Genomic DNA, 18,117 nt, shown 5'->3' with positions numbered 1-18,117 from the left:
TACTGCCTTATATAAAATCTCAGTCTATATTATGAATTAAACACATAATACAAAATATAAAAATTTAAAATTTGTAAAAAGATGAATATCATAATAAATAAAAACACATTAAAATTTAAAAATTAGATTTCAGGTAAAAGCCTAGGAAAACAGGTATGTCTTCAGGGCCCTCCTAAAAACAAACAGAGAAGGAGATGCTCTTATTTCAGCAGGGAGCATGTTCCAAAGCCCTGGGGCAGCCACAGAGAAGGCCCAGTCCTGAACTGCCAAATGAGTCGGCAGCAACCGTAACCAGGCCTCTCAAGATGATCTTAATAGGCGACAGGGTTCTCAACAGAGACGTTGCTCTCTTAAGTACCCTGTACCCAATCTGTTATGGAATTTGTAGGTAATAACCAGTACTTTGAATTTCATTCGGAAACATATCAACAACCAATGCAGTTCTTTTAGAATTGTTGTTATATGGTCTCTTTGGGTAAATCCAGAGACCAATCTGGCTGCCGCATTCTGAACCAATTGTAGTTTCCAAACTATGTACAAAGGCAGCCCCACGTAGACTGCACTACAGAAGTCAAGCCTAGAGGTTACCAGTGTATGTACAACTGTCATTGGTCTCCAGAAATGGACGTATCGGGCGTATCAGCTGATATCCTGGCCACAGCCTCAACCTGAGAAACCAGGGAGAGTCTGGGATCCAGGAGCACACCTAGACTATGAACTTGATCTTTTAGGGGGAGTGTAACCCCATCCAAAACAAAGAGATCTTAACCATCTCTTCGATCCCGACTCCCTACAGACACTATTTCTGTCTTGTTTGGACTGAACTTCAGCCTGTTATCCCTCATCCAGCCCAATATTGCCTCCAGGCAGGCACAGCAGGGTCATGCCAGTTCCTGATGAAGTTGGTATAGAGAAATAGATCCGGGGGATCTATTTAGAGATTCATTCTCAGTTCATGAGATAAGTCAGGCCTCTCATGACTTGACAGTACACCATACCAAGTGAGCACCACTGTCAGACTGGCAAATGAAGACCAGCTTCTCCCAGTCCAGAAGGTAAACTAACCCAGAGTGTTCCTCAACTTTGGCTTACCATCTTTAACAAGCACATTGGTCTACAGAAAGTTCTCTAGCCAAAATTATCCCAGGCAGCAGAGTTAAGAAGGACCACCAGGTACCCATCACTAGCCAGAGCAAGCAGCACCAGGCTAGAAAGACCAGCAGTCCAACCCAGCATAATTCAGCTTCATACAGACACAGAAATGTGAAGCCTATAGCAACTCTGGTGGCCTTTAGGACCATCATAAACACATATTGGCTGCATCTGCATGCAACGCAGAGGCTCAGGTCCAATGACCTGCAGTTGCGCTCCTGCCCCCCACTCTTCCATCTGAATTTGGACATAATGAAGAGCTCCCTCTCTGCAGTCAGTGAGCCTGTAAAGAGGAGGGAGAACTGGTTGTACAGGCTTCTTTCTTCCATGAAGGACAGCCTGCACAGCCGATCACAGCCACAGCTGAGGAAGAACCCCAGGGGACCGGGGATGACGCCTGCAGTTCTGAATTTCGATGTACTGCAGGCTGCATCCAACCTTGGGCTGCGGCAATGAAACTCATTACAACCAGACAGTTCAGACTGGAGTTACAAATCTGAAACCTTGGGTTTGTTGCCATACCAAACTGCATTTCCACACGCTCAGACATAATGCTCACGGAACCTCTGGACCATTCAACTGCAGTTCTGTGTTACGTGTGAATGCAGCCATTATTTTAGGCAGGCATTTGGTTGTTTTTAATTGTTATGTTTGTTTTTAAGGTGTAAACACCTAGGGACATTTTTGTAGACATAGCCAATGCTATGGGACTGCTCCCAAAGCTTATCATAGAAACATGCCCTGTTCTAATGAACCAGTAGCTGTGCCTGACCTCCACAGATTCCATCTGTACATAGACCCATACATGTACAAGGTCCATATGTGTACAAACCAATGCACATAGGCTTAAACCATGTACCTGTGCCCTGCAAAGAAGAAGAAGAGTGTATTGACTGTGTGTAGGGAGTCTACGTGTGGCTGGTGTGTACATGCACAGACATCCCTGTGGAGATGGAACCTTGAAAAGTGAGAGGTTGTGGCTAGTGGACATGAAGTTGAATCTACCACCATGCACACACTGACCATATTTAGAACATCCAGACAGGTCTCCAGTCTCTTTTCCCCAACCACAGCTTACCATTATGTATACTATCACCCCACCCCACCCCACCCACCTTACAACTTGCAATTTTCACACTTCTCCACATGCCTTTGACTTCTGTTGATTTAAATGGAATGAACAATTCTGGCCTGCAGGAGCAGCTGCTGCTGCATCAGTCCCTTTGCCTGACAATGACAGTGTGGTAAGGGTTTAAAGGTAAAGTTGTGCCGTCGAGTCGGTGTTGACTCCTGGCAACCACAGAGCCCTGTGGTTTTATTTGGTAGAATACAGGAGGGGTTTACCACTGCCACCGCCCACGCAGTGTGAAATGATGCCTTTCAGCACCTTCCTATATCAATGCTGCCCGATATAGGTGTTTCCCATAGTCTGGGAAACATCGTCTGGGAAAACATACCCATAGTCTGGGAAACATACCAGCAGGGATTCGAACCAGCAACCTACTGCTCACTAGGCAAATCATTTTTCTGCTGCCCCATTAGGTGGCTTTCAGTAAGGGCTTAGCAGGTCTCAAAAGCCACAATGGCCCCCTTGGCATCATATTTGAGAGTCCTGCCACAAGGGATTCATTATCTGCACAATATATCATAGAATTCCATAACATAACAAGAGAATAAAGCCCTGAAGAGGTGACATGAAATGATCAGTGCTGTCTACAGAGCACAATCTGGAGTCAAAGTTGCCAAGCTTATTCAGCTTTTTACACAGACGGAAAAAGAACATTTATGCATTACATCAGTGGAATCCTCCTAAGCTCTGTTAAGTCCATGTGTAAGACAAACACTCACTCCAGTGAAGAGGCATTGTCCTCCCAGATTTATAGCTGGTTGAAGAACTAAACAATACTGTCTACTTAAAACATTAATATCTGTTTATCCAGCTTTAAACATATTTACTCAGTGGGCACTAAGGAAAAAAAATCCAAACAAACCATTGAAGCTGGCCATGTCAACTGCTCTGCTTTTATGCATATTAATAGTCCTGAAAAGCAGTTACTTTATACACATGGATCTCCTTGCTACATGCATTTTGTGCATAGAAAAGAGAATGCAATGCATTTTAAAAAATATATGCTATATACATCTTTTGGTCAAAGGCTGTAAATAAAGTATGATGATGATGATGATGATGATGATGATGATATGCTATATACAGACACTGTGTCAGCAGGAAGATCTTCTGTGGATCAAGCCCTGCCGTACATACATTTTAATGCACATGTGCTCACTTCTGTCCTCCCTTAAGAATAACTTTTCCATTTTCCTAAGAACTATACATGGAATGTACATGCTCAAACCTGCTAAGATAGGCCAATATAGATTGTTACACCATCATAACTTCAATTAGGATAAGCCCTCCCTCGAATACAATTCAGAAAAAAAATCCATGGATGTGTCTTCATTGTTCTCAAAACTCCTCCTGGAGTTAGTTTTTCATTGATACAAAGTGACTCCTGTGAAAGCTTTGCATCGCATGAGAAGATGATTGCGGGGGTGGCGGGGCATTTTGTCTCCTTTGTTAGTGATAGCAGAACGACTCTTTGTGAGATGCAGTGCTGGGTTCCCAGTCAGCATTGGCAGAAGCACCTTGTGGATGGGGCCTCGTGGCCAGAATTCTGCGTATGGCCAAGCCCCCCTGCATCAGATGTCAGATGCAGGGGGCATGGCCAGGTTGGATGGGGCGGCTCTGCAGCGAGTGGAAGCCAGGTTCTTTGGACCTGTCTGCACAATGGTGGTTCTGCCCCTGCTGCTAGGGACTCGAAAGCAGACCCTGCACTGTTGAGAGCAAATGGTTGTGCCAGGAGTGCCTTGTCCTAACCACTCAGCAGGGGCATCAAAGGAGGTACTTCTTTGGCTACCTCTCCATCTTGGAGCTGTGTTTGCTCCTCTCCCACACATCACGCTGCCCCAGCATTAATGAGAGCCATGCTGCCTGCAGGCTGGCCATTTTTCAGGTAGAGCTGTGCAGGCTGATCAATGATTTACCAGCCCATGCAGCTCTATGTGGCAAATGGCTAGCCTGCAGACAACACAGCTCTCATTGACGCTGGGGCAGGAGCAAATGGACTTCACAGGAGGAGCGGCAACTGTGAATCCTTTGCCCCCACCCAAATTAGGATGAGCCACTCCTGGGTTGTGCAAGCAGTGCTACTGCAGTAATTCCCATTTGCTGCAGCTCCAGTGCAGGGTGTTCCAGTGCCAGAAAGCTGTGCATCATTTCAGCCAATTTCACTTACTGTACTTTTGAGTGAATAGGGTTGTAAAGTTCTCCAGTATCATAACTCATGTTGGATACAATCAAGCTTATCCACTCCATGGGACTTAAATGAATGCTTAGGAACACAGGAAGCTGCCTTCTACTGAGTCTGACCCTTGGTCCATCTAATTCAGTATTGTCTACACAGACTGGCAGCAGCTTCTCCAAGGTTCCGCCGGAGTCTCTCTCAGTATCTGGAGATGTCAGGTAGGGAACCTGGAACTTTCTGCATGCAAACATGCAGGTGCTCTTCCCAGAACGGCCCCAACCCATAAGGGGGATATCTTACAGTGCTCACACGTAGTCTCCCATTCCAATGTGAACCAGGGCAAGTTCTACTTAGCATACTTGCTACCAGAAGACCAGCTCTCCTCCCATAATGTGGGGCTGTCATATTAACGGCTTTTAAGATATTTACATACAACAATAATAAGTTATTTCCTGCTGTCTCCAAAAAATAGCTGAATTTGTTATTAATGAGCAGTCTATTTTAAACATCTCCAAGGCCATGCATATTAACATTTTCTACAATATTCTCCATATTAACATTTTCTACCATTTGAATGTTTGCCCCCGCCGCCCCATCAGTTAAGGCACTCCGTTCAAGTACAGTAATACAAGTTAATAGCTGGTGCCATGTTCTGTTTGCATAAAGCAAATATAAGTAGCTTGTGTGAATACTGGTCCCTAGGCAACAACAATTTTTTTTTTAACTGAACAATTAACTATTTTTCAGAATGTGGTCAAGTTAATGAGCCTTCAATTACCGGATACCTGTCTTATGCAGTGCATTTCTGGAAACATATGGAATAGACCAAGTTTGATGGCTGTCCACAGAGATATCCAGCAAATATTCCCCTGAGAAATGCACCATTATTCTCTATCTAATCAGGACTGTATTTACTTTGTATTTTAAATGCACGCGCACACAGAATTCTGTGCCAAGAAAAGATGAATTCTCTAGACTGTATCAAGTTTGCAAATTTGGCTGCTTTATTTATTTGGCAGCTGCTGCCACATGCTTTTTAGGAAAAGTTGCAAGATGTTCCTATTCTGTCTCATTTTTGGCCTGACTGCTTAAAAGCTATAAGTTGAACCAGAAATCAGTGGATGTTGCAATTTCTTGGTTGCTTTTTTTTTTTTTTTTTTTTGCGGGGAGTGGGGTGGTCTGATTATTGTGGTGTGTGCATGTGTACATGCACACACATGTGTGCTTCAAGGTTGTATTTTGTTGTTCAGTTTGAAATGGAAAGATGGTGTATAAATGTTTTAATTCAAATAACATGTATGCAAGTATGCGAACACATTTTATCCATTATAAACCACTTGTGCTTATGCGAAAGTGGCCGGTAAGTGTTATAAGAATCACTGGGTGGCTATGCAGAGCACTGAACCTTCCCATGACCACAGTGGCTGGAAGCATTATCTGCTCAACCCACTTCTGAAACTATCCCAGATATGACTCACACACTTCCAAGTCCATTGGCGATGCCAGAGGAGGGTGAAGGGGCACATCCTTCCCCAAACAAATAGCTCATGGCTTCTCCAACCCCCCATTGCTGGACCTCATTATTACTTGAAAGAAGAACACTTTTCACATACTCAAAATATTTATTTATCAGTCATGTTATATAAAGAGCATCAGTATAACTACATGGCGGCTCCCCATGGGCGCACTTGTGTTTATGTTTAGGATGGAAACCAATATGAAACTTACTGTTATTTATTTTTCAGAAAACTAGCATGTGGGGCAATGCTTAACATTTTGCACCTTCTCTTCACCCCCCCACCATATTTCTTACCACCAGTGTTCAAATCTTCCTTTGCAGCCTTACAAGAAAAAAAGGGTGGTGGTGAGAAATCCTGTTCCATTTGTCGCATGCTGTACTTGCCAAGAATCATGAGATGTCAACAGCCTTGCATATTATGGACACATCACTAAAGAGGAGCATGGGCCTTTTACCCAAAGGAATCCATGCATACTTCTTGCAGAAGACAAGGAGGCATACCAAACACCAGAGTTCTAGGTTGCATAAGCAAGTTCATCCACTTACCTATTACTACTTATATGGCTTTTACACCACCTTTCTACACAGCACTCAGAAGCAGTGCACAAACATAAATATATACAACCACATATATCTTCTGACCTCCAAAATGTTATCTTACACCATTTCATGAAATAGATGCTTGTCATGTTGTTCTTCCCACATTACCAGTAAGTTCATAAATGAACCAGCATTTGAACCAAGAAATTCTGGTCAACGGTTGAGCAACAAACTGCTTGCAGAGCAAGCAGATTTGCCCTAGTGCAAGAAATTATCATAGTTGTGCTTTAAAAAGAAGGGATTTGCAGAACTGCACTCTTGTGCAAGCGTCCCCTTCAAAACAAGTGATTTTAATGTATACCAGCCTGAGTCACTTTAGGAAGGGTGGTATATAAATTGATTGATTGATTGATTGATTGAATGCCACAGTAATGCAACTGATGTGTAAGTACAAGCATGTTTGCAGCTGCGCAACACAAGTCTGGAGTACAAGTGCCAGACAATGCAACTAATCAGCACACTAATTTTCACACGAATGCAACATCCCTCTGCAAGCAGTTTATTGTTCTGGATGTTAGCCATGGTTTGGGTTTTTTACCAATACATTCCCTCAACTCCCTAACAGGTGGGTAAAGAGAGAGAGAGGCATTTCTCTCTGTTGTTGGCTGAACAACAACAAGATATCTCAATCTACACAGAAGTATCTTACAGAAGCATCTAGTCTTGACTGACTAATTGTGGAGCTTCTGGGTCAGCCACATACAGCATTAACTGTATAATCAGTGTGGAGTCATATATTGCCAGAATTTAAAGAAAGAAACAGAAGCTATTTCCCTTTTGATATCTAGGTCCTGGACATTGCCATCTGGTCGGACACACACACACACACACACACACACACACACACACACACACACGGATGCACCAATCTAACACACCTATTAGTGAAGTACAAATTGTTTAAATGGGTTCTATACATTTTCTAGACACAACAGCAGCTGCATCAATGAAGTAAGAGCACTCTTGGGTCAGAATACCAAACGTTGCCATCGAAATAGAAATGTTCTAGTTGAAGGGATCAAAAAAGGAGACATGAGAGTGGCCACTTAAACTTCCCAAAGCCTTGGGAGACTCAACACTGTTCTCAAGGCTCCCAGAACCACAAATGGACTCCACCAATTGTTTTGAAAATCAATCTCCTCTTGTTAGAAAACAGAATGACATATTTTGTTCTTCCTTATCTGATCTTTGCCCGACAAGAGCTCTGTGCAAACTGAGTCAAAGTAAAGGTGGAGAAACGTCTGACTCAACTTTTGCTATATTTTCATTGCTGCTTCACACACTAAAGACTTGAAACCAGAGCTCCAAATTATGTCCTCTCCTTGCCAAGCCAAACTATATATAACCCAATGAACACAGGACAGAATCCAAAAGGTCAGTTACTTTACTGCTTAGATCCCACTAGTTTCAATGGCACTGAGGCACACTTTGGAGCGCACCCATCATTTGTTCAATAACCTTGTTTTTATATCAAACATGTGACAAGCCAAGTTTGCCAAGTATGGGCAATCTGCAAGCCTATTCATTGCTCTAAATAGAATTAGTGTCAGCTGACTGAAAGATGTCTCATAACCATTTACCTATTGGTAACCAGTTACCTATTTTAACATTTCTTCATTCAGTGAAAGAATACTTCTCAATGTACTGTACTTTAAGTCATGAGAATAACTTCCAAAGTTTATTAGAAGCTCAGAAACAAAAGTCCTTGTCTACCCTTGACAGACCACCGCCCTAAATACAGTCATTTGTCTTTTCGAGTTGAAAAACACACATCTGTCAGGAGTGTGTTTCTACCAGCTTCCATGTGACTTTCAGCAAATTTCCCTCTAAGGGCTCCTCCTAAGGTCTGTGGTGGAGCTCACCTTAGCAGATGAGATGGGAGAGATGAGGTGAGAAGAGTGTGTGTGTGTGTGCGTGTCTCTGTCTGTCTGTCTGATATCACCTCCTCTCTCCCATCCCATCACACTCCCCCACCACTGTACAAGGGCTGGCAGTGGGACCTTGGCAACTGCCCAGCAATCCCAATCCCTGGACACCAGCCCTGGTATCAACGCTTATCTTGATAAAGTAGCATTCAAAATATGGCATTTTGAATTCTGCTCTATGAATTATGCTCTTGGCTGTTTATGAAGATAATGCAAACACATTTGATGCCCACTTAACTTGAGCCAAATGAGGAAGATCAACCTTATTTGAATGGTTCTCAGCCTGATACATGATATAGCTCTTTAGGAGAAGCTCTCCTTGACAGAGCCAAGCAACATCAGATTAAATAGGAGCATCATTATCGAAGGGGAGAGCACAAAAATACAGTAACTACAAACAATTTGACAGAGCAGCTGGATACTTTGAACTGGGCAAGAGTTAATCTGACATTCAATATTTAACAATTCTACAACACTTGTATTAAAAATAAGAGTAAGGCTCAGCCAAAGAAGGGGGGGCAGTTTTCACAAAAGTTTTCATCAGCTGCGAGAAGTGCCCTGCCTTTCGACAATTTATTTAGAGGGCCTGCAAAAAGATGCAAGAGTGAGGATAGGAAGCATTACAGTCACTCTGAATTGGCTTTGTAATGTCATCATACTCACTAAGCTGGCTAGGAGCACTTTCCATGCAGAAGTAGAACTAAAGTAAGCTGCTGATTAATCAATGAACAGTCTGTGGGAAAGTTGAGCAGCAAAGCTTTGGGGGGTGGGGAAATATCTCAGATCCTTCTCGTACCTCACAAGCACTACTTTTGCACCAAAGATATCTACAAGCCAACATCCAGTGCAGCTCTAAAAAGGGCAGGTTTCACTAGCTTTCAATCAGCAGAGGAAAAATTGACCAAATTCCATATAATTATATAATCAAATTCTGATTATGTGACTTTTCTGTGCTTCCTGTCTTCTTCCTTTGGTTTGCTCTGCCCTGCCCTACACACCTCCTGGATTCCAATTAGAAGAATTTCTAAATTAATTCCCGAACTGGAGCACACAGAGTTTGTTTCTTTCAATTTTTCCTGTCCGTTGGCATCTCCCCTAGGAAAATATGGGTACATGTATAAACACTGCAAAAAAGCAGTATTACTGCTGTATGGGATTGAACATGCAATTGTGCAAGATTGATTTTTGTGCAGTGTTTTACTGATGCATACCTGTACTTCTGTGCACTGGTAAATTACCACACACAAAGAATCTTAATGCTACCTTATGTAACATGACATCAAATTTGTTCTGCAGTGTTCTATCTGTGCATATTCTCATTAGTAAAGGAAAACTTTGGCAAACAGCACATGCAGAACACTCTGCACAAAATTCAGAAATGAAAAAAGGAACAATGGAGAATTCCTAATGTTCCACTTTGAAAACAAGACCAGAACTCTAACAAGGAACTCAGATGGCGAGAAGTTCTGAACCATCCATACACAAATTAATTTGTATTATTTTCCTTTCCTTCTTCAGCAAACAATAGCAGAACAATGTAATTGGCTGTTCTTTCTTGTTCCTTCATACAGAATAGTCAAAGAGTTGTTAGTTTAACGTTTTATTCAAAATTAAGCCAAGGTAACAATCTACTATGGGATTTTTCTTCCACCGGTAGAAATTTTCACGTGATCATTGTAGCCATTCTTTACTATAAGCAGCCTGATGTGCAGACACAAATGGGTGACATTGTTTATCTCCATGCTCTGAAAGCCATCACCTGTAGATTTCTGACACCAAGTTGATGTTAAGGACACAGAAGCACACTAGCCCGCCCCCACCCCCCAGTCAGCCGACTTATTGCTCTTGCAGTGTTTCCAATCATTTCCATTGGTCTTGCACAGGAAACCAGTGTCAGCGGGTTGTGCCCAAACACCTGACACAAAGCTTATGGAATTCAGATGGAGTCCTAGCAGTTAGCATTGCGCTCTTGTGCAGCCTGATCTAATGCAGTTGCTCTTAAGCCTACTGACATCAATGGGCTTAAGCATGCCTACTTGTGCATAGAATGGGGCTGTTAATATGCAAGGGGCTTCAAAGTCTCTCTTTATTCAGATCCCTCAATTCCCATTTTACAGACAGCATTCTCTAATTACATCATCATGGAAGTACATGAAGCAATCAAAACCAAATACTCTAACCTCTAGAGGATGCTGCCTTTCCTTATTTCATACATTTGCCCATTTAGCCACAACCTTTCCAGGCAAGTAGCTGGCCAGACAGCATGGAACAGGCTTTCCTGTGGCACATACAGTAAGTGGATGTGTTGATCATTCTGGTTGTGCTTATCTGAAAGACCGCTTTGTGCACTTTAGATCAGAGTCACACAGTTTACAGTTTCCAAAGGGGGAAAAATCATCTGTCTGATTCAGGACATGCCAATAGGCAGTGCACACATTCCAGTTCAAAGATTTCCTGTGCAGGATTCCATGAAATGCATGGAAGAAGTGTATCGGCATTTATTTCACTGGAACTGCATAGGAAAGTCCCATGGCTACCATAAGCCAGCCACCCAGTCAAATATAATGAGGCTGCACCAGGATTAATGCAGAGCAAGGCAGGTTGTGGAAGGCAGCTTTGTGAACTCCTCAGAGAATGCATCAGTCATGAGATAATAGGTCAACAATGGATCAGTAAGTGTTTACAATTAAAGCAGTTCTCTTCATATTTAAATAAAGGGGCCTCCTCCTTTCTTGATTCAGGAGAGAATGTAAGAGATTGCACCCAAGGGATGCATAAGCAGTCCTTTAAGGACCAATTCAGCCTTGGAAGTCAATGTTTTCAAGAGCAACTGACCCTGGATCAATGCCATTTTATTTTCTTCCAGGAATAAATCTGGGCAGCAGAATAGCTTTGTGATTGTCCACTCAGCCAGCCATGTCAGATTGATCAGAGGGAGTAAACAGAAAGCGGCTCAGGCAGCAATCCACAGTCTAGTTGAACTTGAGGGCTTGGATTGAAGATGATCTAGTCAGTGGGACTAGTGCTCTGGAACCCAAAGGCAATTAGGCATCAACATATTCCAGGGAGCTGCTACTCCAGCTTAATAACAAAATGGTTGTTTCATCGCTTTGAGAATTGTGACATGCAGCCCAATCCTATGCATGCTTACTCAGAAGCAAGTCCCACTGGGTTCAATGTCCTTTGCTCCCAAATAAGTGTGTACAGGATTGAAGCCCTTAAATTCAAATGCTTAATTGTACTGTGGATCCCTAGCATTGGCAAAAACAAGATACCTAACGAAATAACCATGTGACAGAAACAGACTAGGCAAAGAGGAATAAATCAAAATGTGAAATATAGAGTCAAAAATGGGAAGGAAGGCTAGCCTGCAAGGGAACAAAGGGGGGAAAAACAGAGGGAATAAGAAATGATATTTCAACTATGGCTAACAGAGAAGAAAGGCTTGTGCAGAAATAAGTAGAATTATTAATATCCTGGAATTACCCGTGGAAAAACCTAACAGAAGGAAATACAAGAGAAACAGTAATTTTAAAATGGACAAAGGACCAAAGTAGCATTCATGGGGAACAATAATCCAATAGAGTTTCAGAGGAAAACAGCCCAAACCTGAAAGTGTTTTCTTAAAACAATGATGGTAAAAAGGAATATTTTATTTCTCTCTCAGAAGACCAGGGAACATGGTGCTATAAAAACAGAACCATAATTGCAATATATGCAAATCAAAAAACAAGTATTTGCCAAACTTTTTCACATCTCTTGTCTATTGAGATTTATCATGACTCTAACATTTAGCTTACTACTGTTTAAATAAGCCAGGTTTAAACTCTTACTGGACCACTTAGAAAATGCAATAAATTGCTGTAAATATAGATCTTTGTTCTGCATAAATGGATCAGCTATAATCAAAGCAGTTTCATTTTCAGCACACAATAAATAAGAACCGCAAGCATCTTGAAAATGGGAACTCCTGTAAAAATGGAATCAAAACAACAGGGCTCCATATTGCCAGCATAGCTGCCTTAAAGGTAAATAGACCTTTTACTCAGACTGTTTTTGTTCTCAGTCCCTATACTATTATCTGGCTTTTGGCTCACATGCAATCAGATTGCCAGTTTATCTGGGTTTACTCAACAATGTTTGGAGACACCTTAACATCTAGAAAGGGAAAAAAATGGCTTGCCTCTATGCCTTAGGCAGCTATCCAAATTAAACAATGAAATATAATATGTGTGGACTAGAATGCCTGATCATATCTGTCTAGCACACAAAACCACCATGTTACTGTATGTAGGAGGTTGTGTTAATTTTGAAGGAAGGTGCTGCAGAGGAGAAACTAGCTGTGAGATCTGACATGTAAACAACACACAGCATGATCCCACATACCAGTTTATCTGGACTAAAGGGATGTAAACAGATATATAGCCAGATCCTAATCATGCGTAACTGATGCACTATGTGTTTGCTTACAAGGACTGTAGCCCTATTAATTCAAATAAGCCTATAGGCATTTAATTCAAGAAACTACTAACTAGACAAGGCAATACTCCTCTCTCCTGTTGTAAGAGTGGGCAAAGTTTGTTACACCAATAGGTATTCTTGGCCCAGTAAACAAAATAAAATGTTTCCTCGCTGATTTTGCTTCCCTGAGATCAGCCATCTCAACAACTGTTCACCTTCAGGTAATCTGGTTCAAATGGTCTCTGAATCAGGCTGATAGTAATGAAACATCCCAGGAAGAAATGAGAACGCGTTCTTAGGATCATCCCTTTGAAAACATCTCAAAGGGGGTTGGGGCTATCCTTACAGGAGCCAAGTAGTAAAAGGAACAAACACAGCTGGGAGCATTTCTTCAGATATATTTATTTGGAGGAAGAGGCAAAGAACAAAATCTGCTCCCTTAAAGGTTTTTTGGTTTGCATGTAGCATACCCAACAACCAAAAATTCCCAACAAAAACAAAACAAACACCAGTATTTTCATGCTGTTCACATAGAGCTGTAAATAAGGTGCATTCTTCCCACTTCTTAAGAAATTAGCATTTCAAAAATATGCCACTTTCCCCCCATGAACTCGAAGCCATGTCTAATAATGCAAGAAGCAGATTGTCTCCCCTCGTTTCCTTAATTTGTTTCATCTAAAAGCAATTCACTCAACATCTTGTCGCCCTCTGGCAGCTCAGTTTACTTATCCACACTTAATTTCTCATTTGGACCAAAACAAACTCCTCCAAACTGCCACCGGCTTGGCAGGCGGGGGTAGGGGGAGGGAAGGGAATCCCTGTGTAGATTTACTGAGAGAAGATCAGCTAATACTTCTCATGCTCTCTCACACACGGAGCGGCTTGATACGGGCAGCTGCTGCTGTGTGGGCCCTGCACACTAAGGGCACCATCAGCCGGGAAGTGTCGCTGTAGAAAGAAGTGCCACTGATATAGCGCTTGATATAGTTAAGAATGTGCAAACATCTTCTTTCCTGTTGTATGTATGCACAGATCTTGCTTATGTACAAGTGCTGCCTTTCCTTAGCAATCACTAAGCAATCACTAATTCCTCACACATGTACACATCTATATTCCAGGGTTGTTTTTTTTTTTTCCTTCTTCAAGTTTTACTTCTTCATTTAAGACCTGAGCATCTGCAGCCTTGAAAAAGAAAAGACCATCCTTCACTTTGAGTCACTGCAAAGGTTAAGATAAGGCAGCTGGTAAAAACACAGGGTGGTTCTCTTTGGGAAAGAGAGTTCCAGAAGTAATTTGGATTATATTTAAGAGTTTTGGGGAGGGGGAGAGAACACCAGAAAGCATGTGAAACCCCAGCAGCTCAGGTGAATAATCAAACGCAGGGACCAATCACAAGCCTGCCTGAGCACATCTTCAAGATCAACAGGGTTTCCTCGAGGAGATTACTAGGCTCAGCTAAATGCTCGCCGTCTCACTCTCAAGGAAGTGTTCCAAGGTCAGCATGGCCAGGGAATCCCAGAACAGGAAGGCAAAGAAGGGCAGCCACCGAAGGCATAGCCCCCAAAAAGGGCTCCATCCATCCATTTGGGCATTCTTCTTGCGTTTCAGTTCGAGCGTGATAATCAAACAACTCCGGAGTTAAGACAGCGCAAAAGGGTATAGTGGTGATGACACCCTTAAAACGCAGGGGGGGGGGGGCGGGCGGCTCCGGATCAAGGCATCTACAACTCGGCCCAACAAACAGGAGTGCGGGATTCACAGAAGTTGAAGAGGGTTAGTTTACGCAGCCCGATCGGTGGCCTTTTAAAAGCTCCTTGGAACCCAGATATCCAATGATCTGGATTCAGCTCCCCTTAAGGGGATCAATGCGAAATTACCGCAGAAGTCCTAATCGTTTTCTTACTTGGAAGTCAAGCCCGATGAAATGAGCTGGACTTTACTTCCATAGAAACACTGTTCCACCAGCAGCGTCAGGCTGCAAGAGACAGAAGTCTGCCTTTTGCTTGTGGCTGGCTAGAGCAATCTGGCGCCCTTTACACTCGCATCTCCCAGCGGGCGAGAAGATCAAAGTGTCCCCAACTTTGCACTCAGCTTAGCGGCTGTCATGAGAAACAGCACTGCCACCCCAGCCCCTCTGGAAACAAGCTTGACACCCGCTCTTCCAGGAGCTTCTGGTACCACCGACCGTGTCCTCTGGACACCGGATCCATTAGGTGACACCTGATTAGGGCGGCGGTCAGTCCTTGAGACGTTGCCAACAAGGACCAGTCATTCCGATAGGGATCTGGATTTCTTCAGGGTCGGTGTAAAAGGGAATCCCTCTTTCTGTCTCACCAACATAAATCCTCAAAAAGGGTTAAAAAGAGATGGGGTGTGTGTGTGTGTGCTGGAAACCCCTTAACCCGTATTCCGCGACAGCTTTGAAGGGTAGAAGCTGCAGTTTGGGGGTCTGTCCGCTTTGCCCCCTCCCCTCCCCCAAGATCTGTGTGACAAGCAAAACAGAGTACTCGATGCACACGCAATCCATCCAAAGTTAAGTACTTTCGTCCCCCATTGATTTCGATGGGAGAGATTTAAACAGGTGCTTAACCCTCCCCCTCACATCAAAGGGTGCTGGAACGTGTTGCGATTTGGGCTGGATCGGGCCCTTTGTTTTGGCTAAAAAGCGCCCCCTTCCTTCTCTCCCTCCCTCCACCAGCAGTCAATCTGCCCTGACAGCTCAAAACCGCAAGAACACACGCACACGCGACCAGCCGACAGTGGTTCCTCTCCTCTAACCTTCCCTGATCTCGGCCAGAGGACAAGACGACCCCTCAGCTACTCCTCTATTGAAAAGGCCATTCCTTCCCGCCGCCCCAACAGCCACCAATCCGATTCTGGGCCACAGGTGCTGAGAAGTGGCGGAGACACGAGTCATCCCAGCCTCTTCAGCAGAGCACACATTTTGAAAGAATTTCCCTCCACTGATGACATATAAAAGAGATGGAGTGTGTGTGTGTGTGTGTGTGTGTGTGTGTGTGTGTGTGTGTGTGTGTGAGAGAGAGAGAGAGAAAGAGGGGGTGGGTGGGTTTTTAAATTATTATTATTAAGGTGAGGAAGATCAGTTTTCAGTATTGTACCAAACCCCACTTTCTGAGTCACTGCTTTGGGTTATAATCCTAGCCAGACATGCACATCCAAAAATGAATATTTCCAGTTTTAAAAAGGAAATGAACTCGTCGCGCACAAACACAGAAAGCGCCCAAGTGGGAACGAGGTTGCCCCCACGAATAACAAGCAAGCCAACTAGTTTAGCTGACTGTACCTATCTCTCAATTTTTCCCAATAATAATAATAAACATTCTCGGAAATACACTACGACGGGGATTATCCTAGACATGTAAACAACACACGGAAACCAGGAATATGATCCGGGGATGCCCTTTTTGGAGAACCAGTTAGCCGCCGGGATTTTCGTGTTCATTTCAGGTCTGCCGATCTTCAAAGGACATCTCAGAAATCTCGGCGGAATCGACGTGGAGAAAGGACCAGCAACCAAGCAAGCCCCCTCGCTCCCTCTCCCCAAAAGACCCACGAGAAGAGAAGTAACTAGGCTCGCACCTGACTGAGCAGCGCTGAGGTGGAAGGTCCCGGAGATCACCAGAAAGCTCACCCAGGCAAGGACTCTTCTCGCCAGCTTCATTTTTTTGGTTGGGTAGGAAGAGGAAGAAACAGGAGGAGGAGGAGGATCAGCAGCCGGACAGTCTCTCTACGCCCTCGTCTCCAAAATTACATGGTCCAAATGGCATCGGTCTCCCTCCGCTTGGACAGCCGCGATGATGGCAGCGAAGCGTCTCTCTCTCTCTCTCTCTCTCTGTTCCCCGAGAGGTGTGAAGACGAAGCGGGCTCCGGGCTACAGGACGCCGCTTGGTCCCACCCAGAGAGAGGGACTCCCCTCTCAGGTGCACAGGTATTTTCACTTTCCAGCCCTGGGCATGGCCAGCTCTGTCCGGAAGGCTCTTTCCAAAAGCCCCAAGCCAAGAACTCCCCAAAGTTGTTGCCACAGTGAAGGAAGGTCAGAGACAGCCCACGTACAGCTCCCCCCGCTTTCCCCCTCAGAGTCAGTTTCGCCGCCGGCTTTTATGTTCCCCCTCGCGGTCTTTCCGTCTCGTCTGCTCCCCGCTTAGTTCCCTGGGTGTGGGGCGGGGGTGGGGGGTGGAAAGATATCCTTGGGTTTGTTTGGGGATTAGTTTATTTTACTGCCGCCGCGTCCTTTCCCTTCGCTTTCCTCCACTCGTCCGGTAGCTACTGGAGTGCTCAAACCTCGGAGTGCCGGTTCCATTTACTCCCAGGGCTCTCCGGCTGCTACACAGATTAGCAAACCAACCGCCCCCCGCAAAAAACCCAACACCGAAGGAGGAGGAGATGATAGGCTGGAGCAACTCCGTACAGGCTCCGCCTCCTCGTTGGTTCTTAGCCGAGCAGGCCACGCCCCCTCTCCGCCTCCCCTCCCGGCGTGCTTGGATCAGCCGCTCTCCTCCTCCCCCAGCCGACCAAAATACCCGGGAAACACCTGTCACTGGAGCAGGGCGCGTGCATTGAGCGGGGCGCGCGGCTGCTGCACGCAGGTTACCATGGAGCAATGCAAAGGCAGCCGCTTCCAGTAAGCGCAACAATGTGCCTTTTGAGACCGGGAAGGAGAGGAAAGCGGCTTTTCTCTCGCGCGCTCCTCTAATTGGCATCGGATGCATTTTCTTGCCGATTTATTCCGCTGGTGTTCCAAATCCAGCGTGGGCTCCCTCTGCTCCGGGAATGCTTTGTTTCTTTTCCCAGTCCCTTTCATTAGGCTACTTGCCGCCCCATCCTAGCCATCTTTACTTGGAAGCGAGTCCCACTTCTAGTCCAAGGGGACAAAGTCTACAATAGGGTTGCAGTGCACAAGATTGGAACCTTCTTCGGTTTTGGCTTCCTTTCACTGCGTGCTCTGTGTGTGTGTGTGCATGTGTACATGCATGATACATATACAAAGCGAGATAGTTATTATTCCAAACTGTATCCATCTCTCTAAAGGCGCAGCTGGTCCCGAATTGCATTTATTTCCTCCCCAATAAGAACGATTTAGGCTTCCCAACGAGACTAGCAACATCTTGGTTCTGCTTTTGCCGGCAGAAACGGG

General features: G+C 44.3%; 1 protein-coding gene across 4 annotated transcripts in view; it reads right to left on the bottom strand.

The window, feature by feature from the left end:
• ERBB4 (erb-b2 receptor tyrosine kinase 4) overlaps positions 1 to 17,423 on the bottom strand; it is a 1,268,185-nt gene extending 1,250,762 nt beyond the window's left edge. For all 4 annotated transcript variants that reach the window (XM_053283383.1, XM_053283386.1, XM_053283382.1 and 1 more), the window contains exon 1: positions 16,563 to 17,423. In XM_053283383.1, coding sequence (XP_053139358.1) covers positions 16,563 to 16,644 — 82 coding nt within the window. In that variant the 5' untranslated portion in view covers positions 16,645 to 17,423. The remainder of the gene's footprint in view (positions 1 to 16,562) is intronic.
• Between the last annotated feature and the right edge of the window lie 694 nt (positions 17,424 to 18,117).

This window comes from Hemicordylus capensis, chromosome 1 (assembly GCF_027244095.1).
Source record: "Hemicordylus capensis ecotype Gifberg chromosome 1, rHemCap1.1.pri, whole genome shotgun sequence".
Classification (NCBI taxonomy): Eukaryota; Metazoa; Chordata; class Lepidosauria; order Squamata; family Cordylidae; genus Hemicordylus; species Hemicordylus capensis.
The sequence above is the reverse complement of the archived record's forward strand: the minus strand, read 5'-3'. Positions and strand labels throughout refer to the sequence as shown.